This window comes from Platichthys flesus, chromosome 7, assembly GCF_949316205.1.
Source record: "Platichthys flesus chromosome 7, fPlaFle2.1, whole genome shotgun sequence".
Classification (NCBI taxonomy): Eukaryota; Metazoa; Chordata; class Actinopteri; order Pleuronectiformes; family Pleuronectidae; genus Platichthys; species Platichthys flesus.
The window spans coordinates 19,486,455-19,508,404 of NC_084951.1; the positions used below are offsets into that span (position 1 = coordinate 19,486,455).

General features: G+C 44.1%; 1 protein-coding gene across 1 annotated transcript in view; it reads right to left on the bottom strand.

Annotated features, from left to right (window-relative positions):
- LOC133957123 (dedicator of cytokinesis protein 3-like) overlaps positions 1–21,950 on the bottom strand; it is a 43,800-nt gene that overhangs the window by 5,174 nt on the left and 16,676 nt on the right. Inside the window, exons 9-48 of the mRNA XM_062392565.1 lie at positions 21,419–21,573; positions 21,172–21,253; positions 21,014–21,074; positions 20,757–20,904; positions 19,747–19,835; positions 17,566–17,691; positions 16,097–16,221; positions 15,786–15,948; positions 15,538–15,644; positions 14,437–14,608; positions 14,242–14,339; positions 13,758–13,841; positions 13,546–13,646; positions 13,373–13,454; positions 12,810–12,980; positions 12,305–12,497; positions 12,047–12,174; positions 11,718–11,864; positions 11,520–11,618; positions 11,337–11,431; positions 11,069–11,144; positions 10,813–10,913; positions 10,659–10,717; positions 10,037–10,185; positions 9,810–9,895; positions 9,675–9,701; positions 9,467–9,562; positions 9,325–9,385; positions 9,120–9,213; positions 6,335–6,483; positions 4,500–4,586; positions 4,163–4,267; positions 3,080–3,221; positions 2,502–2,668; positions 1,303–1,389; positions 993–1,172; positions 775–858; positions 563–679; positions 258–400; positions 20–155 (exon numbers count right to left, since the gene is read on the bottom strand). Coding sequence (XP_062248549.1) covers positions 20–155; positions 258–400; positions 563–679; positions 775–858; positions 993–1,172; positions 1,303–1,389; positions 2,502–2,668; positions 3,080–3,221; positions 4,163–4,267; positions 4,500–4,586; positions 6,335–6,483; positions 9,120–9,213; positions 9,325–9,385; positions 9,467–9,562; positions 9,675–9,701; positions 9,810–9,895; positions 10,037–10,185; positions 10,659–10,717; positions 10,813–10,913; positions 11,069–11,144; positions 11,337–11,431; positions 11,520–11,618; positions 11,718–11,864; positions 12,047–12,174; positions 12,305–12,497; positions 12,810–12,980; positions 13,373–13,454; positions 13,546–13,646; positions 13,758–13,841; positions 14,242–14,339; positions 14,437–14,608; positions 15,538–15,644; positions 15,786–15,948; positions 16,097–16,221; positions 17,566–17,691; positions 19,747–19,835; positions 20,757–20,904; positions 21,014–21,074; positions 21,172–21,253; positions 21,419–21,573 — 4,572 coding nt within the window. The remainder of the gene's footprint in view (positions 1–19; positions 156–257; positions 401–562; positions 680–774; positions 859–992; positions 1,173–1,302; positions 1,390–2,501; positions 2,669–3,079; positions 3,222–4,162; positions 4,268–4,499; positions 4,587–6,334; positions 6,484–9,119; positions 9,214–9,324; positions 9,386–9,466; positions 9,563–9,674; positions 9,702–9,809; positions 9,896–10,036; positions 10,186–10,658; positions 10,718–10,812; positions 10,914–11,068; positions 11,145–11,336; positions 11,432–11,519; positions 11,619–11,717; positions 11,865–12,046; positions 12,175–12,304; positions 12,498–12,809; positions 12,981–13,372; positions 13,455–13,545; positions 13,647–13,757; positions 13,842–14,241; positions 14,340–14,436; positions 14,609–15,537; positions 15,645–15,785; positions 15,949–16,096; positions 16,222–17,565; positions 17,692–19,746; positions 19,836–20,756; positions 20,905–21,013; positions 21,075–21,171; positions 21,254–21,418; positions 21,574–21,950) is intronic.

The window sequence follows — 21,950 nt, forward strand, 5'->3', positions numbered from 1 at the left end:
TGTGTGTTTCAGGCCTGACCTGCATGTGTAGCGCCTCCTCTGGGTGCTCCCCCATCAGGCCGTCAGTCATCATGCCGAGGGTTCCTGCCTCACTGGACGTGTGAGACGACAGGGAGGACGAGGAGTGACGGATCGAGCCCTGGAGGTTCAGAGGGCTGTGGACAGAGGCAATGTCAGAAACAACATTTATCACTGCTGCAGGGGCGGTTGAGGTTCGGGGCCTTCGTTTCAGATGTGCGTCTCTGCGTGGGACTGACCTGTGTCTGTGTATGAGACGCACGCTCTCAGGGCTCATGTGGCTGTGGGAGGAGAGGCTGCTTCGAGAAGAGCTGACCCCTTGACAGCCTGCGGGGCCAAATCGATCCACGCTGGGCACACCCTGCTGGGACCCAACCATATACTGCTCTGAATAACCACACTGCTCACACATGCATTAAAGCACTTGCATGTGAACACACGGCAACCCTCGCATCATCACATCTTCTGCAAACAGTTTTATGAACATGAGCAAGGATTGAAAACTAAACCGAAAAATGTAAAACCTCCAACCACAAGTACTCACATGGTGTAAACCTGTTCTCATCATGTGGAACTGATCCACCAGCTTTTTGTGCAGGGGACGCATTTCAGGATGCACCAGCTTCTCGTGAACCGCCAGTCCCACTCCCAGAATGTGCACCTGTCATGAAGTCAGATAGATATTCACTCTGTTATCGAGTGCGTCTGTTAAACCGGGGCTTCGCCGTATCATGAATGTGAAAAGCCGAGTCTGACCTGCTCTTGCATCAGATCCTTCAGATGTGTGATCCTCTCCGTGTCCTCTGGGTGACTGCTGATGTAGTCCTTGTCAAAGAACGCCTGGTGTAGGAGAGGGTGAGTCAAAGGATGACGACCACAGATTCCTAATTTCTGCAGCTTTCACCGCCTCCCTCCCTCCCTCCCTCTCTCCCTCCCTCCCTCCCTCTCTCCCTCCCTCTGCCCTGTGACAGTACCTCCTGATATCTGGCGATGCCTCCATTGACAGCGGCATCTATGACCCCGTTGAGGCACATGCTGAGCGGGTTGATGTTACCGTGATGCTGCCTGTGTTGGTACTGGCTGATCAGCGTCCGCAGCTCCTGGGTCTTATTCTCCACCACATAAATGGCGTTCTCCAGAGGGCTCACCTCCACCTGGACGGAAATACACATATTCACCCACAGCATTGAGAAAAGGGAAGAAAGTGTGTGTGTGTATGTAAATTACATGTTAAAGAGAAAAGTTTATGTGCAGGGTAAGATGATAGAATAAATAACTCCTCACCACTTCTCTCCTTTCCACCTCCGCCCAGCGGGAGATCCCAGGCAGAGGACGCGAGAGAATCAGGGTGGTTCTCTCGATCCACAGACTCTGTTGAAGAACCACATGGTGCAGTTTACTGTCAACCACATCCGGCAGTATCATGAAAATGGAGTCGAGTGAAGATCTGACTGTGTCCAACAGTCCCTAATAATAACCAGAGCCGGGCAAAGAGATAACTCAGTGCTGTAGCGTCACACGCAGTTCACTGGAGAGTTAAAGTTCTGAGGTGGTTTGATTCCTAATGTGGGTCAGTATGTCAGAGGAAAGTAAAGCTCCTGTCTGGTCCAAGTCTCTGATGCCCTGCTGGTTGAATGAGTTTTTTTTTTTTCGGTTGGCTGTGGTCACGCTAGAAAAACTGGGTGGGGGGAGCAGAACAATGGAGGAGCACACTGACGGTGAATGTTACTCTGAAACAAACAAGTCTGTACATTCACAAACAGGAGAAGAATCCACAACAAGAACTGTTTTATCATTGAAATTAAATAAAATGATTCGACAGCTTTAAGTCTTATAAAAATATAATAAATAAATAATTGTAGCGTGAATATCATTGTTGGATTTGGGAGAATATATAAAATGACAATAACGATGTAAAGATTTTAACATATTAGGGAATTTACCAGCTGGAGAGGATTTAATGGAACAAAGTCAATAAAGTCTGGAACATAATGGGGACATATGTGATAATGACATGACTTAACAGATGATGTTTAGTGGACCTGATGCGGCTGTGACTGAAAAACATCTCAATCCCATGACAGTCGGTGGGCTGCTCATGTTGCCAGGCAACTGTCAAACCCACATATTCCTGATGAAGCTGTTTTTTTAGCGTCTAACAAAAAAAATGCAGAGACATTTTCTTTACCAATTTCAACTTTTCCTATTTAGTCATAAGGCTTTCAACTTACAGACAAATACTTAAGATTTACAGAATTTAGATTTTAGAGGCATTTCTGCCTAAAAGCTGAATGTCCTCCACTGTGTCCACCAGGGGGTGTTACACCTGCTTACTAGAAAAACAAATCACTGCTTGAATCAGCAGCAGTTTTTTGACAGTTTGGTCAACGTTGAAAATGTTTTCTATTTTTACATTTTAATTTTAAAGTGTCGAAACTGTGAAGCAGCCGTGGACTGAAGGTGGCGCTGCCGGCTCACCGTACCCTGAATTCATTCTCTCGGTCCTTGGGCCCCTTGTGGAAAGGTCTGTCGTAGTGAAAACGACAGACGTTGTTTATGCGGTAGAAGCTCTTGATCCTCTCCGGCACACGCTCCAGCTGAGGCACATCAGAGATGTCTGACACTGGAGTGACCGCGTAGATCTGCAAATCTAGAAAGAGAGAGTCAAGGAAGCGACAGAGAGACGAGGACGGACGTTCACAGGAAAGGCTGACAGTGTCACTTTCTGAATTTGGAAATCAAAGTCTAAATTACAATCCATAAGAACTGTACCCAATTATCTTTCATAAATTCTAATGGGGGCTTATAAGAAATGAATTAAGCAAATCAATCATTAACCAAAACCAAGTAATCATAACATCTATATACTGAAGCTTAAATATAATTATGTTGCGTCAGGTGTAAATTGGTTAAACTGCAAAATTTTCTTCTCAAATGTGCAGATTAGCAGTTTTCTGCTAATGTCTTAAAAGCCTAAATATACAATAATAAACATTATATGGAATAATACATTATAAACAAGCAAATAAAACAACTAGCCACAGTGACACAAGAAGGATACACTGAGCATCGCTCTGCAGGATGGTGTCGTCGGGTTGGTTGGGATGCTGCATGGCAATGGCTTGTGGGAACTCTCCCAGCATCCTCTGCTGGAAGTCCTCGAGCCGCTCATAGTCATAACCACGACACACAAACTCCTTATTCTGCAGAGAGGAGAAGATAACCAGTGGATGTAGACAAGATGGACAGTGACAGGCAAGAGTCGGCAGAGATAAATATAAATCACAACAGTATAGAGAAATAATTCTGATTTAAACTAAAATTCAGTAACTGGCAAAACCTTGGGAACAAATAATGTAGATGTTTCCTGACGTCTTCATCACTTTTAACTGTTTCCCAACGACTTGCACTTTTCTAAAATACTGTATAAATGTGTCTCCATAACTGTGCGAGCTGAGCTTTCAGTCCCACAAGGTCTGAGGAGTTTTGCCAAAAATAGGACGCTGCAAATCTCCAGAGAGTTTTTAAGTTAAGAAACAGCGGTTTTTAGTCTGACCAGGATGAAACAGGAAGCCGGTGAGGGGACCATAAAAGTCTTTATGTGGTTTAAATCTTTTCATCAATTTTGATTTGTAGCAGCTGCATTTTTCACCGCTACACAGTGGAAACAGCATGTTGTTGTGATCCTGTTCAGATTAGATAAATACATAAGTTGGAACGTTAGCATCGGACTGTGTTAGAAATGGTTGAACAGACGTGGAGGAAGCTTCTCTGATGCTGTTGATGTGTTTGTTGAATGTAAGAGTGGAGAGAAATTGCGGATTATTTGAATTTTGTAACATTGTCACCCTTTTAATAATGAATAGATGGCGATGAAAATAAAATCAGGCCCATTTAGGGGACTGATCTTAACGAGTGTGTGTAATTCAGCGTGAATTGGAAGGGACTGTTGGGCGTTGGGCTGAGGCCGGAGCTCTACTGAGTGCCACTCTCGTCTTTTACATCAATTTCCCATCCAGGCTGTCTGTCCTGAACAAGCTGCCGCAGCCGAAGCGTGACTGAGCAGTGAGGCTGCGGCTGCTTCAGCAGAATCCAAACTGTGTCAGGACAGAGAAGAGGAAGACGAGCTTTGCGGAAGTCTTACCCTGAGGAAGAAAGGAAACTTCCTGCCGTAGAAACCCATTCGGAAAAACTCGGGTTCAATCCTCTGCTGTTCGATGATGTTGTCGTAGTAGGCGGCCTCCATTTTCTGTCACAGAAGGAGAAATGCGCAGAAGAGTCACCGTGAGTAATGACTCAGTCACACACGTCGCTGAATTCTCTGCAATTTCTGGTGAGCGTGGGCGTGCGCAGGTAAACAGGACATTGTGTTAGACGCAATAAACACACACACACACTCACACACACACACAGACACACACACAGAGGATGCTTGCTCGATAATAACGGCAGGAAGAGGAAGCGTGCAAGACTTCACTGACCCGAATCCAGCTGAGGCTCTGATAATCGTATAAAGTCTCGTACTGGAAAGCGAGCTCCCGGCAGAGAGAGATTCCATATTCCCAGCACTGCACAGTCACATACAAATGAGATAAAGAGCAAATGGAAGAAATCAGTGGAGATGAATGTATCATTCGCTATCAAGACAAATTGTTATTCAAAAGGTAAAGTTTAGAGAACTTGAAAAACTTTGGCATTAAATGGTCCAAAAAAATACACATTTCCCTTAATTTCATCCATGTTAGAGCCTCTACTTTCTATATCTGTCTTTAGTAGGATTCAAATTAGGATAGACATGTTTACAGTGAACAGTGGGATCAATGCACAGAAGCCAATATCAAGTCTATGATGGGATGTGAGGCTCCTTTTTCTTTCCAAGAGGTCGTGTGTGGATTAACATGCAACTATATTTATGGCATAAAAACACTATTAACACAAGATGGGTTGAATTTCTGACTCAGTTAATCTTTATCTTTCATGGAAATGTAATTCAAAGGGTTAATATGACATAAGGAGGAAAGACCTCTCCGCTCTCATATGAGTTAGTTGTTTCACTGATCCTGCTGCAGTGCAACCTACTGCACCAGGTGGTATTGAGTCTCAACATCGGGGGAGACATTTGGTACTTTTAATTTGTGGCCAGTGTGCACAAACTCTAGCCTTTCACGTGTCAGTGAAAGTCCCCTCCGGACGACAGAGAACAGAGACCAGTCCACTAATGTAATTTAGTGGATGAGAGCCAGGAGGAGGCAAATCACATTTTATTCAACTGACCGTTATAGTATAGTAGTGTGGGTGAAACCTACATGTTAGTATCATGATACTCAGTGTTTGAATTGGAACAAAAAGGTATTTTAGAGTTCAGGAGGTACTCGGAAGCAGTACGATTATTTCTGGTTAACACTTTCATTATCATGGAAAAGACACTGCTGAATTTTACAGGAGTAGATTCATTTTAAGCTGCTTCACATCATTACATGTATCTGCTTTACTGTGATTCCCAACTAACAAAAGATCTACTTGCAAAATATGATGCATCAATAAAGATTTTTCAACTCAACAGTATATAAAGAGTTTAAAATAATTAGTAAAACATGGAATAACAGTCTCTAAAATGTGGGAGAGTAAATGTAAAAAGCTACCATGTTATTTTTACAGTACCTTTTTACCTAAATTACTGTATTTTAAACCTATATTTTCACACAGTGCTATTGTCACTTGTACTTAAGTTACGGTTCTAGAGTATTTATTACCCCATTGTGAAATTTTTTGTTCAATTTAGTAAATGAATCATCACAACAAAGATACAATCAAATTCACTGGGGACTTGAAAAATGTTTGGAGATAGATTAGAACTTGAAGGAACATTATACATAACACCACAGGCTTCTGTTTCTGTGCCAGTGTTAATGAGAGCAAAATGTAATTATCTTAGGAACAGCTGCAACAAACAGCTACTGGAATATTATTTAAATATGTATTTTTTAAAAAGCTGTAAAACTTCATTTCTGTTGTGTAGTATTTAGCACAAAGCTCCTATAAATGTACCCTCACTTATGTCTGGATCCAGTAAAGGTTTGTTCTCCAGTGTTTGCTAAGAACTGTTGGGTTTTCCCTGTTTCTCAACCTTACCATTTCAAATGCCTGGAAAAATAAATGCTGTGATTTGATGCTATACCAATAAAACTGTATAGAATTGAAAGATAAGTTTAGATGCACTGAAGCCAAACACAGGTCAGACACTGTCAGCCTTTAACACTGGTTTAAGTGAGTAAAAACAGGAGAGAGAGGTGAAGCTACAGAACAATTCACTTGCCTTGCCCTTGTTGAAGTAGTGGAGGATTTTACGACTCAGGTTCTCCTTGCGCTGCCACTCGCTCTGACAGGGATAGTGGAGGAAATCCCTCAGGGGCCGGTCCTCCCACTGCAGCAGCTCCCAGTACAGTAGCAGAGTGAACGCTGCCTCTGTGGCAGGGAGGGCAGAGAGGGCACAGCAGGTCAAAGGTCAGCACACTGACAGCGTCTCCTCCTGCTCGCCTGCTCTCTAGCAAAGCTGCAGATGTTGATCCTGTTTTACACAATCTGACCGCAGTGATGAACTGATACCTCCCAGACATTGCGGGTCCAGATGGTGTGTGTGACACAAAGTGCAGTCAGTGGCACAAGCACAAGATGTTTGTGTGTATTGTCGACCAGAGGTGCAAAGAGCACCTGGATCCCTGTAATCACCTTCACTCTCCTTGTTTCTCTCACTTGTTGTGGCACAACCCTCAAATGTGAAAATATGTCTTTTCATTCTGTCACAATTTAATATGAACAGTATTTGTTGTTGCTTTCACGCAGTTATCGAATGTGTTGAGGGTGTGAGTTATGCAGACAACAGAGAGGGTAGAAGATATTCTATGTCTTCTGTGCAGTGAGCAAACCAGACTGAACCAGGACGTGTTCCCAGCAAACGACTATGAAACCGTCAAAGCAGTTACTGGGAAATTATCAAAAGGAATAATCGACCAGCCTGTTGAACGACAGAGCTTCTCCATGATGACATCATCCTTAGAAATCTCGAATGTTAAAGACCAAATGATTATTGGTTAATAAAATAAACCAGCAGATCAATAAACAATGAAAGTAATAAGTAGCTGCAGCCCTGAACTGATCAATACAACAACATGAATCCATTGCCTTCACAACCTAAAACCAGAAGATACATTTCCCTTTCCGAAGATGAATGATGAGAATCTATGTTTTTGGCAGACAGGGATTCACAGAGAATCCACATGTGCGATCACAGCCAACTCTGCACAACACTGAAATGTGATTTCTGTATTTCGCCAGCTGCCTTTTGTTTATTTTACAAAAGTGATGGATAAGGTTGGACTCAATTAGTCATATTTGGCTGCAATTACATGCGCACAATAAAAACCACCACTGTCAGTAATGAGGATGAAGCTGAAACACTTAAGAGTTATTTACATGATTACACAGATTGTCAAGCTCCTCTGATTTCTTGTTTACATGATTGAAAGTCACATTAAGTAAAATCTGCTTTAACCTCAATCCATAGAACAAATGTGATTTCAATCTCAGACATACAAGACACATATAAAACAACTGGTGCCTGTGGAGACTATGAAGCCATAATGTCATGTCTTATTTATCTTTACCCGTCAATGCCAGACATCTACCTTTAAAACGTGTCTCTACCCTGGACTGTATATAGAGATGGACGAAATGACTGCTGACCCAAAGTAAATCTAAAACATCTGGATCATCACCTGGTAGAGGGTCATAGATCCTGCCTCCTCCATGTATGTGTATGGGACATAGACCAAATTCAGAATATATGTAAAATAGAGTTTTACAATACGTGTATTATAGTGGTTTCTGTTATTTTAGGCAGTTAATATCACACTGATGTTCTTTCAGGATCTCGCTACATCCCTGATCGCTACTGTGAAGACTCCAAATGCACAAGATGGCAGCGTTCGTATATCCAGGGTATTTAAGTTTAATTTCTGACTGGAGAGAAGAACTGGAGATGCGTCATCTATATTTAAATATAGTGCTAAAGTCTTTCTGTGGGATAATTAGCTTCCACACATCGGCGATCATGATAGGATTTTCTTATCCATAATCGTTCATATTTGAGGCTGATCAAGAAATCCAGTCAACTGTGGTTTTGGTTTCACCAGTTTTCAAAGGATGCTGCCCCCAGACTCAGTCCTTGGTCTGCTCAGGCTTATTTAGGATTATTTACAGAAAACGGTTCACTGAACAAAAGAGGGTCTGGGTCCTGCTGCTATCACCTGTAAGGCTCTGCACACACACACACATACACACACACACACACACACACACACACACACACACACACACGCACACACGCACTGTTAGTCACTCTTGTTATTTATACCTCAGGTTAAAGGCGGATGGAGCGATGAGAAGTATGTGAGGTTACTGATCTCCATTTTAGCCATAAAAGTTAATGATAAAGATTTGTCCTGCCCTGACAGGAGCATGAAAATTAACTGACAGAGATGTTGAACAAATACATTTACACACACACACACACACATACACACACACACACACACACACACGTACATACACACACACACACACACACACACACAATCCTGAAGAGTGGATTTAACCCCAGGGAAATTCTTTCGTGAGTGGCGTGGCTAAAAGCTTGCGGGTCATGTCAGCAGCGTGGGTAGAGTTGCAATCGTTAAATGGATGATTGTCATTAACCTTCACTGCGCTCGCACACACACTAGGACAGAGCAGCAGCCCTCCTTCTCTGCTGCTGTACAGCCATGAAACAAGACTACAAATGAAGAGTGTTTCCCAAAATGAGCCGTCGGCCCCACACCTCCCTCCAACTGACTGGAGAGCCTGATGAATTTAAATGTCAAAGTTCAGTAAAACTGAATTCTGCATGAAGCAAAATCAGCAGATCAAATCATAGAAGACATCCAATCATCTAAGATAAGTCAAATCAATGCCAGACCAAAAGTGTCTTTGTAAAAACCTGTATTCAGCCAACAAAGACTGAACCACGTCACACCACAGAAACCAGCACCTGGCCTCTCTGTTACCTGTGAAGTCCTCTGCCTGAAGATGCAGGTCACACAGCTTGTGGATGTAACGGATGTACATGTCCTCCTTGTTCACCTCCGACTTGTAGAAGTTCTGGAGGTGAATGAAAATATAACAAAAAGGAAACGTCAAACTCTCAGTCCTTGAATTTTTTACTCTTAGAAATGTGTCCTTCAAATCCAGACCCTCTCAGTAATGTGTTACCATGAGGTTGACAGAGCCACCGATTTTCTTGTTCTCCATCTCATCTCCTTTCATGCAGTCCCTGAACATAAAGATTCAGGATTCTCATTGTTCTGCAACACAAACTAGTCTGTTTATCATGCGTGATATAATCTCAGCGCACCTGTAATCCAGCAATCGCTCCACGAGTCGTGTGACTGATGTGACGAACGAGATCCCCGTCTCTCTCCAGGTCTCCTGCTCTATCTTCTCCAGCAGGCTGCACAGAAAATACAGTGAGGCGTTCTTACTCAAGATAAGCAGCAAGGCAAGTAAATAGACATGAATCAGGACGTCTCCTGGCCTTGGCCGTGGAAGGCGTCACACCTCACCTCGGATAAGGGCCGAACAACATGGTCCTGGGGTGTGCAAAGCCAGACAACAAAGAGAAGTGTGTTAGGATAGCATGAGAGCAGCTTCACTCTGAATATCACTCCACAGGCCGAATAAACAGGTTTGATGCTCACAAAAGGCTGAAGAGCTCTCTGTGGTTATCATCGCCTTTCCCATCTGACACCATGCTGTCCAGCTTATCCATCAGCTCCGCTTCCACCTACACACACGTTAACACATTCAGACGAAAAAAGGAAGAAGATGATTACAGTGCGTGGCAAAAAGCCGTCCATTTATATCAGCTTCCATCACAGCCCCAGTGCACAGTCTGCATTAGGTGACAGGAAAACGTCCCAATGACCTGTTTGAAGTTGCCGTTTTTCCTCTGCTCCCAGTCCATCATGTCGTGGAAAATTGGGATCATGATATTTCGGACCTCAGTTTGAGGGACGAGGGTGACCCCCAGGAAGGGCCCCATCATTCCCGGGATGAAGTGGGGCTTATTGTCACCTGGAGGGCGAGAGAGAGAGAGCGAGAGAGAGAGAGGGGGGGGGGGGGGGAGAGAGAGAGTGAGATTCATGTTCATGTGAGCAACTGTTGGGGCTGATTTCATTAAAGGTTCAGTGTGTAAGATTTAGGTAAAAGGTATCTATTGGCAGAATTAAAATCTAAAACAATCCTAGTGATCATTTCACCTGTGTGTTGTTTCCTTTAGTGTAGAATGGGCCATCTATATTTAAATACTTTGTATTAACATCAGGAGCGGGTCCTCTCTACGGAGGCTGCCATGTTTTCTTACAGAAGCCCAGACTGGACAAACTAGAACAAATCAAAGGCTACCACAGGTTCAACATGCAGTTTCACCACTAGAGGTCACTAAGTTCTACTGTCTGAACCTTTAAGATCTAAATGCAGGCAGCGAAATATATACGTTAGTGGCACGTTGGGGGGTGCACTGTTTTACTTGAAGAAAGATGACCCACCTAATTTTTGCCACATGCTGAAGAGCTCATACGCCATCATCACTCTCATATCTCCGTGCCTAGAAAGAAGACAGTGGATAAACAAGTGTTAAAGAGTTAAATCAATGACAGAACCAGAGTCATAAAAGATGGTAAGTGTTTGGTAGTTTCTCACTTGTCGAGGACTTTCTTTCTCTTAGCCGGGCCGAGCGCCTCTAGCTGCAGACTGGGCTGATTGATGTACAGCACAGTGAGACTGAAAAAGGAGTTCCACACCTGACACACACACCACAGGAAGAAGCAACAATTAGTTGTCATTGTTAAATTGAACAAATCCCATGTGTTTCAAGTGAGAAATATTGAATATTTTGAGGTTTTGTAGAGTAGTGAGTTCCCCAAAACGCCGGCCCCCCCGCTGTCGGAGCACCCACCTTGAAATCAAAATCGGCCTCTGAGAAGTTCTTGTGCAGCGCCGGAGACAGGAACTGTGTTGTCACTACGATGATTCTGCAGAAGGCAAACATCACACCGTCAGCTTACCAAACGAGGCAGCGGCCAAAAATAGATGAAACAATTTGCAACACGAGCGTCACCTTCAGAGCAGGATTATCTGAGGAGAGTCTGATCTAATAGTTGGCTGTGCATCCTTACCATCTCTGGGACAATGACAGTGGGACAGAGGAGGAAAAGCAGACTCACTGACTGGTTAGAAGCCTCATGACGCTCCAGTCCCGGGGGAAGATAGTCAGTTTCATCAGGTTGCGAAACACACAGAAGATCTTCAACAGGAACTCCTGCGTGAATATATTAACGCTGTTTACGCAGTCTAGATCTATGTAGTAAAGAGGCCTCAGAAAACTGCTCTGCTTTGAGGTTTCTCACCTTCAGCTCCTCCTTGCTGTGAAAGTTGTTCAGTAGATGGTGAAAGTGGAGCTCTGTCATTTGTCGGAGCAGAGAGAGAAGACAGGAAACATACTCCCCCTGTGCGAGAGACAGACAAGGGTAACCACATTTTTAAAAATCACGAAATCCGACTTGTTTTGAGTGCACATTGAAGAGGAGCATGGAGCGGAAGCTTACGGTTATTTCGGCAGTGCACTGCGGACAGCGTTGTCCTCTGGACGTCTCCACAGAGTGAGACTTGCTCATGATGGACAGCAGAGTCTGCAGCAGCACGTCCAGGAGGCTCTCCACCATCATCTCCACCTCCTCCTGAACTGAAGAGTCCTGAGTGACAGAGCACCGGGAAGCAGAGAAACACTGAGTCAACAACTGAGATGTAAACATGCTGCTTCATGGAAAGACTCCGGTCTGTTCAAGCTACAGATGTATCACTGTAATTAGAAATAACAGTTTGTAGTCATCACATGGGGTTTTCAGTCCGATGTGTAAAACAGAATGTACTTTACCATAGAGCTGGTCTTGATTATAGAGAAGATGCTGGTGAGGATACCAGAGCAGATGAGCAGCTCCCTCTGCTGGCGCAGATGCAGGTGGATGTGATGCAGAACCACCGGCAGCAAAATACTACGAGACTCTGAATAAAAAGAGAAAGCATGAAAAATATAATGCTGCACACACAACCATATACAGACAAATATACACATGGCTGCTGTGGTAACTTCAGAGAATAACAAAGACTTTGTTACCCTTCATATTTATCTCACCGGGGAAGAAGAAGAGGCGGCTCTCGACTGTACGAGCTATGGACTGCAGTTTGACTACATCCATAGACTGGCCAATGTCCACTGTGCTGGGCATGCTCCCCAGGGTGCCCCGGACATATTCTGCCACCTCCTGAACAGTGAACATCTGCAGCAGCTCATCAAAGATATCAGGGAAACTGTTCAGCAGCGCCGCCTGAGGGCGAGAACAAGGTGAGAAGAGTTTAGCGTATGTTATACATGCATACATAAAAACATCAATGATAAACACACTGTCATGAGAGAATATCTCTCATGACAGGATGGGGCAACAGGAGGGTCGGGGGATTAAAGCGTCAATCACCAAATGCACAGAACAAAAAGGTGGAACAAGTCACAAGAACGAAATGAGAAACAAGTTAATAAAATAATAAAGCAATGAAACTCAAACTGTGAAGATGAATAAATGAAAAATAAAAACATTTATGAAAGAAACGAAAGAGAGACAGGCGACATTCATCTGTCTGACCTGCGTGAAGACCAGGTTCTCTGAGCTGCGGCTGTCAAGACTCAGGACGAAGCGGATGGACTGGAAGAGCTCCTGGATGCTCGCCCTGAACTGCTCCTCCTCCATCCCGCAGGTCGCCCTCGAGTACAGGATGCGAGACTGGACGATGAACTTGAACAGATACTCCAGAGCCTGAGGGAGACACGCAGTCAGCCGAGGTTCACGTCACGTGGGAGGAAATGAGAAGCTCCGTAACATAGAATAACTACTGAGTACTCAATCGTATTGTGACTGGAAATCAATGCATTAATGAAACATTTCCAATTTTCAGGTATTGAAACAGAAAAAACGTGTAAACGTGCATGTATCAATACCTGCAGAAGGTTCCTATGACTTCCTTTCATTAGCCTTTCTCTCTGCAGTGAATTCACTACTCACATTACTCCTTATCAGCCCTTCTCTTTATCCTTATTGACCACGTCCATATGTCTTATACTAATTAATCCCAGTAGAAGGAGCCAAGACACTTGTGTTATTCTGTCTTTCAGAAACCAAACCAGACAGCAGACTGTGTGAGTCTTTACCCTCATGGCTTCCTGGATGTGGTCCTGCCGGACGACCTCGGCCGAGCGGTCCATGTACCACTTCAGACATCGAACCAGCTCTCTGCAGAGACGATGGCAGTCAAGATCACATGCAACGCTGTGGGTGTGTATTTGAATTGTCATGTTTACCGAGATGAATCAAGTAAATGTACTTGTATGCTAGAGCTCCAGCAAAGTGGTTTTGGATGTAGGCATCCATGACAGGTCTGAAGTGGTAGAAACGGCTGTCCCTGAGTAAGTTGATGATGAACACCTGAACACACACACACACACACGTAAATGGAGATGTTATGTCTGTTTCCTCTGCTTCAAGTCACATTCAATTATTCAATTGGAGTTGTGTGCGTTTTATTAAATTCCCTACCAGTGACTGGAAAACCAGTGGCCCGTATTTATCTGTGTTGTCATCTAAAAGACAGAAGAGTGTATCCAGGACATCTCGCAAGAACTGTGAGGAGAAAACCAAAGACAACACTTAGAACAACCATCACATTAAAGGCCCTGCTGAGCACCAGAATAGAAACAAAGGGTAGCCCCCTTCATCCAAAACAAACGCGGCAATAAGTCCTGAAATAATAATGTGGCTTCTTCTGTCTCACACACTAACAGATGTTTTATTCTGAATATTTATGAAAAAAAGTCAGCATGCATCGTCATTCTAAGATTTAAACCTTTAAATACCTCATCGCGTCAACACGTAGATAATATTATCGTTACTATTATTATATCATCTATAATCCATAAAGTCAGTTTTATGTTTTTGTGGTCAAGGAAGCTACAGAGACAATATATTCTTTACATCCTGCACATCATTAGATAAATGTTAACCATGATCTGAAGAAAGCGACCTTGACAATCTCCTCGCCGCTGATCTGACGCAGTCGACCGAGGATGTCCAAAACCCGGTCCGGATGGGCCTTCCAGTTCAGAAGAGCCAAGAGGTCGACTGGAAACAGAAATCACACAGAGTTCAGTACCAAATGAAAAGAGTGATGAGAACATGTATGAAAAGGACTCTAGCATATGAGATTAGATGAGATCACCATTTTGTGTGAGTTTGGTGGAGCAGAGGATGGTGGAGACGCAGAGGGCCTCTTTGGGGCTCCTCTGGAAGGGCAGGTTGGCCGGCAGGTTGGGGCAGCTGTTGAAGTCCTCCTTACAGCAGGGCAGGCTCAGATACAGACCCTGGTTACTGAAGGTGGCGTTTTCATCACACTAGTGGGTCGGACACAGGAGGTTTAGAGATCGTTCATTAAGGCCTTGGAGACTGTTACATATCATCACACACGTCATTGGACAAAGTGTTGGTGGATGAGTGGCCTTCAGATACAGCAGGGTGTCAGTGATGTTGGTTTATAATGTCTGGCCTGAGAGCACAGACACATTTCATTGGCTCCTCCATCTTGCAGCAGTTATGTAATTGTAGGAAAATCGTGTTGTGCTGCTTCTGACCAATGACAAAACCAGAAATGCATATTTTATAATTATTGCCCATTGTTGGTGATTGGAGGTTTCTGATCGTGGGTTTTTGGAACGTTGTGATCTGATAAACAACTGCTTATGTTTTCAGAAACCTGGATTAGGCCCGATACCAGTTTGGAGTGGTATCGAGTGAAATGCACACAATGTTCAGAAAGGAACTCCTTAAACACTCACAATGAAATCGATATATATGAATGTGTCAACCCTAAAGCTGTGGTCAATTTTAAATTTGATGGTATATAATGCTTAAAACACCGTTACCATTATACCAAATCACAGTGTTTTAAGACCATGGAGGGCTGATCCGTGATCACATAGCAGCTCCAGCTTTTGATGATTGAGAGCAGGAAAAAAACACACATTTCATCACGCTGTCAAAATCTGACAAGACTCTGAAAACATGTTATGAAGCTGTCTCCCAGGACGGGACGCTCCATCAACACAGAAACACCCCCCCCCACCTACACCACCGCAGCTAGCCCATCATCTATTTTTATTGAAAACCTAAAAACACACAGGTCAAAGATAAAGGCAAACCAAAAGTTGTCTTCGTCTCACACTCCCAGCGCGAGTGTGTGTGCGTGCGTGTGTGTGTGTGTTTGTGTGTGTGTGTGTGTGTGTTTGTGTGTGTGTGAGTGTGTGTGTGTGAAACCCGCGCATACCTTGTACACATACAGCTCGTGGCTCTCATCTGACAGCGTGGTCCCATCCTCCCTCATCAGAGGCGTGAAGGCAAAACCAAACAGTTTTTTCTCCCCTTTGTCTTTAGCTGAAAGAAAGCACATCATAGTATCATGCATCATCACTGCGCACACACCACACACTCGCACGGCTCGGAGCCTCATCCAGTCTCTCCTGATAAACTCGTGTGCTGAGGGATGACTGCCACTGGGCCGCATTACTGACTCACTGGAGCAGTGTCGGAACTCGAAGCGTAGGTGGGACCCTCTGAAGCGGTCTATGGGAATGGGCAGCTTGACCATCTCGCTCCAGCGAGGGCTGTTGTTGTGGTAGAGGACGAAGGAGCGGTACTCGCTGGTGCTGGGCTCCCCGCTGCCCAAACTGATGCAGTCCTGAAAAGAGGAGAAAAGAGGTTAGTTTCTAACGACGTGAGCGGTTGATCAAATGAACGCGTGTGAAGGATGGGAGGAACAGTACACGCATCGTGAGTCATGCATGGGTGATATGGGACAGAACGACTGGTGTGCACGTGTGTCATACTTTGAGCGTGTCGCCGTCAGCATAGAGCACGTAGAGCGTGACTTCGATGTTCTTCTGGACGCTCTTGCCGCCTCTTTCAAACTCTCCACGCTCAAGGGTCAGATAGAGGTCATTGCGCGTGTCTCCTATGACAATTAACACAATAACAAAGTCAAATCTCTGGTTCTGCTGCGACCGTTTCACTCTTCATTCAAGTGTCCCTTATTGGCTCGACAATGTTATAGAAGTACATGGAGTAACCCCCCCCCCTCTGCCCCCTCAGCTTGAGGTTCAATTTGAAAGACACCAGCAGGACATCTCAGAGAATTCATGGGACGATGATTACAATCATGTCTCCTACCAGGCGATGTTAATAAGTACATGTCAGCCTCTGCTCCACAGACGGACTGCGAGTGGTCAACATAAATTAAGCTGCTGTGCAGAGTCAGATGTGCAAGAACACATTGTTGTTCCCGTCAGTGAGATATGACCCCGCTGAGCTGTAACACACTGCAGCTCCTGACTGCAGCAGCACCTTGTTTTGTGAGGTCAGTTTTTAATGGAATAAATATCAGTGGCAACGGGGCAGGAAGATATTGCAGTTATTTATAAAATCAGATTATGGTTATTTATATCCAAGTCATTTCCTTGGGGACAGATGAGTCACAAGGAGTGATACTGGGAGGTATTTCAGGCAAGGTGGAAGGAGAGGAGAGGAGAGGAGAGGAGAGGAGAGGAGAGGAGAGGAGAGGAGGGGAGAGGAGAGGAGAGGAGAGGAGAGGAGGGGAGAGGAGAGGAGAGGAGAGGAGCATACATTCTCAGTAAATACATAGTGAAATATAAGCTGATGAAATATACCAATATAAATTAACTGTCCCTCCTATTCTCTTTTTGAAAACCTTTTTTTAAATATTTTACTGTTGTGTATGTGTGTCTATTCTAATAAATGCATGTACCATAGTAATGTATCCATCCTCAGAGTCAACCCCTCAAAACGTTACCAGACAGATCTCAGGGGCTGTGAGATCATTAATGAGGTCAGAATTAAGAAAGATCTCATTTCTCCTCACAGAAGAAATTCCAGACTTAATCTTTGGTTGTTGTGTAAAACACTGAAACTATATAACCTCTTTGAGCCTGAAACTTGAGTTGTACATTAACTATCTCACATTTGGACTGTACATTGTGTACATTGTGTACATTGTGTACATCGTGTACATCTTGTGCTGTGAAACCGACCATGTCCTCGTCACCACAGCCCACTCTGCTCTCCTGCAGCCCTTTAAGGCCATTTCCTGCTGTTTCACTCTTTTACCCCCTAGATCTCACTCGTCCCACCTCCTTCTTTTCCATGCCTCGTTCATTTGCACCCTGAGTACCCAGATCCTTTCATTTGCTTCTCATTCATCCAGAGCAAGTGGCCTTTCATCTCCACCTCCTCCCTGAACCTCTCCATCCCCATTAGCACCCACTGGTCTTTGCCTCCTTACCTGGCAGGATGACGTCTGGGAAACCCAGCTTGCGTGTGAGTGCCAGGGCCCTGCTGAACACAGCCTGGTTCTCCCGTCTGATCTGCTCCAGCTCGCCCCGCAGCAACTGCAGGGAAATGATGAGGCCTAGGGGCAGGTGGTGGTGGTGGGAGTTAATGTGTGTGTGTATGTTTGTGTGTGTGTGTGTAAATGGGGGAGAGGCCAGATGAGGAGGTGTGGGGTTGTGGGAGGAAAGTGGAATTGAAGGAAAGACAGCAAGAGACAAAAATGGAGGGAGGGAGTAGAAGGGAGGGACAGAGGGGTATTTAAGAGACATTAGTCAGAATGTGGGGGAGGAGAAGACAAGACAAGAGAGAGGATGGAGAGACGTGGTCAGAGCCAGGGAGAACAGAGAGAGGGAGGAGAAATTGTGTTGTGGAATTACACAAAGAAACAAAGAGAAACACGGCGGCTGCACAAATCCTGTGACAGATTTTGTGTGAGGCATGAGTCATCCTTTAAACAGTGAGTCGCTCATGAGACGAGAAGTAACAGTGAATTGGAAGAGTTCAGCTAAACAGTGAGTCCAGTTTGTTAACTCCTGCTCTGAGAGATTGTTTCATACCTAAGATGTGAAGTGACCTGCACTGATCTGACTTCTAAGATTGAATGTTTCTTTCTTCACGCTATCACAATTGTATTTAACAGGGGTGGGCAATATTGAAACAATCACCTGTGCTGTTACGTGCTTCAAAGTGATCTAAAATTGACTTTAACTGCAGAACCATTTAATAAATTTACAATATTTGGAAGGGAGTTTATGTTTTTGGATGGACATGTTATCCATATTGACTTTTAGAGTAAATATCAGTAGTCAATTAGCTGTTAGATAATCAACGATAAAATAACAACTTACGTTCCCTGTTGTTTCAACAGATTTCCACGAAAAACACAAACTTAACATGTTGGGACTGAATAAGAGAAATAGTGATCAGGAAAAACACTTATTAAAACAATTAAAAACTTTAAAAAAATCTATTAACAGAGTTTGTCAAAGCGGGGATCATGAGGAATTCACACTATTGATTTGGCCACGTTTCAGTTCAGTGAGTGGGACGTAGACGCAGTCTGAGCTCCGTTCCAGCACTGAACGATTTAGTGAATACATCTTTTAAATGACCTGATTCTACTGATCCGGGGCCGTGACTGAAGAGAACTCACGTCACCAAAGAGCCTGGGCGCCTCAGGCCTCACCACGCTCATGTAAACCAGAATCCTAGTGGACTCTGAGACTGTTGGCCAGTTGGAGCTTCTTCATGTGATCCTGCTGCCTGCGGACTTGGAGCGACTTGCCGCAGCAGCTTGGTAAATAATTAATTAAATGTTTTGGATTTTGTTTTAAATACTTCATTACACAAATCTCCTGCTGTCATAAACAAGCAACACAACATATAGGTTAGAACAACCTATATGTTGTGTTGCTTGTGTATTCAGTTTTAATATGAAGGTAAATAAACCTCATCTGCTTTTAGGGTATTATTAGTTAAAAGAATTCACTCAATATGCACTTGTTTGGCTCCTTTAAAAAAAAGGGGCTAATCTGTTGAATCCAAAATTTATTATTTTACCTATAAATGAAATATTTTAGACAAATGGATACCTCAGTAAAAACACTAAATCAATAATCATGTAATGTCATATTTAGCCCTGGTCAGAGTGAAAAGTACTGTTAAATAGTAAGGGATGTTTAATGGCTCTTTATAAAGTCATGGTTCACACATATTATAAAAAACCTTTTGTCTCTGTTAAGTGGTTTTTATAAAGATGTGCTCACTGAGCACATCTTTCCCCTGAACAACTTCTTGGAAACAGTTAATATGAAAAATAAATGAATAGTTTATAAAAACTGGCGATAGCGTGTTCTGTCGATTATTCACGGTAAGTGGGACAAAGCAGAGAAACGCTGCTGAAGAATTTATTTCAAATGTGATTTCTCACAGTTTTGCACATCAGAAGTGACGTTTTGATCCAGCTCTAATCGTGGAGTTGTGTTTCTCAAAATCTGGGGCAAATTCTACGAATGCTTATTTTATGATGACTGCACACCTCGCTTCTGAATACATAAATATCTTTGTGAGTTCAACCAGAGAAAAAGTGACTTTATAACTTTAATTAATAGATCTACAGAGACAACAAATTTACCATAGTTGGTGCTGGGAGCCGAGTACTTGGTGTTGGACTTGCGTATGATGTTCTCATGTATCTGGTACCACTCGTTCTCATTGTTACACCTGGAGAGAAAAGACAGGAGGGAGCAGGGCTGTAGCGACGCACCCATTAGTGGCTCCAGATGGAGGGATGGGGTTTCTGTGCATGGGGACTATATGAACAGCATGTGTCCCAGAGCCGATTTCCTCCTGGAGAAAAGTAGCAGCAGGGGGAGGTGCTATCAAGCAACACATTAGCCCAAATGCACTGCACACTAAGCAAACCTGACAGCCAGCCCTCTACCAGCCTTTTTCATTACTGTGGGCCCGTAGGCCCCTGGGAAAGGCATGGGGAAATGCACGGGCTGGAGCCTTATAGGAGCCGACAGTTTGGAGGCAGCTCACAACTGAATCACTGCTTGCTCTTCAAAGGGAAGAGCTCTGCGCCTCAGCAGAGAAATACAATAAAAAAGACAGCTTTCTATTCCAGGAATCTAGATTTCACACCGAGATAAAGTTTATACTTCTTCACAAGAAAAACGTCATATAACAGGATGGGAGTGTATGAATGACCTCTGACCCCTAGCGAACACCGAGGAGGACACACCGGGAGACACTCTAGCTGGTGACTGGCAAGAGAAAACGCTGAGCTTGTTGTTATTTTCCTTTGTCCTCTAACTTTGCTCAATTATCCGTGTGTCATCGCTCTCAGTCTCTTCCTCTCTCCTTCTGCGTCTCCTTCCTTTCCCTGGGTCGGCCGGTGGATAAGAGTGGCTCTCTGTGGCGAGGCCTAACAGAAGCAGCCGGATTCACAACACGCCAAGTGTCCTATCTCAGGCCCGGGGCGAGCAACTATTGATTTTCAAGAGGACACTTCATTATCATTCTGGTGGAAACACAGCCGGCATCAACACTGAGGCACTAGGTTATCATGCACAACATTTGCACAATATTTACACCTAATCCAGAGGAAAGAGGAGGACGAGGAGCTTCACTCATACTCACGTATAAACTTTGAGCACAAAGTCCTTCTCCTCCTTGAGGTCTGTGATGGTGTGGAACACATCGCTCATGGCGAGAACAGCGCAGCCATAGGGTCGTCTGTACTGCACATGGGGGGGGCCTTTCTTTGAGTCGTTCAGCAGCATGCGACCTGGACACAACAAGGAGAAGATGATGCAAGGAGGGAAACACGGATTATAACAATAAAAAAATCTCTCCCATTAAAAATAAGGAATGTGACACGAAGCTAGTTTATTTACCAGTTCTTACGACGTGTGCAACGATGTACAGGTCCTTCTTCAAATCTTTACTACTCAGGTCCTGAAGAGAGAAGATGGGATGTTAAACGTCAGCAGAAGAAATAAATATTTGAATATTTGTATTCACAGGGATAAGGGGGGGGGGGGGGGGGCGTTACCGTGAAAAGAGCACACAGACGATCAACCTTCTCCGGATTCTTTGGTCCGCCATTTTTGTTCAGTTTCACCATAAACTTCTCACTGCAAAGGAAACCGGGAGTCGGTCAGCTACAGAATCAACAGACAGTGAGTAGATATATGTGTGTGTGTGTCTGTGTGTGTGTGTGTGTCAGTGTGTGTCAGTGTGCGTGTCTGTGTGTACCATCCAAGGCCGTTATATGCCTTCACTGACATTCCTGCACGCACCTGATCTGTTTGGCCTCGCGCGTGTCGTACAGAGAGAAGAAGACGTCGGCGTCCTCGCTGATGCTGTTGTAGGTGAAGCTCTTCAGGTTGATGAAGAGGTGGTGCGACACGGGGACACGGCAACCGTCGCCATGGCGCTGTCTCGTGCTGTCGCCCTGGGAACGCACAAGACAGTGACCGCTAAGTAGACGGGTCCCAACGGAGGAGGAGTCCAAGCAACTGCTCTTCTGTTCATGGATAAAGTTTTTTTTACAGATCAATGATGGGGTGAATCATTCAGGAGTACATGTTCTATACTTTATTACATCCTGTCCATTGTAGAACACAGTGTTTACTGAAGACCGACATACAGGGTGCGGTCCAGATAGAGAAAACATGAATGAACAATTCTGAATTCCTATGATCTATGACTACTGAAGGCTTAGTATTACAAAATAAACCATTAGAGGTGAGGTGAGGTATAATATAACATTTCTGGTAAAACTTTGCCCCAGTAAAGACTCAACTGAATTCACATTTATTGCCCAACATG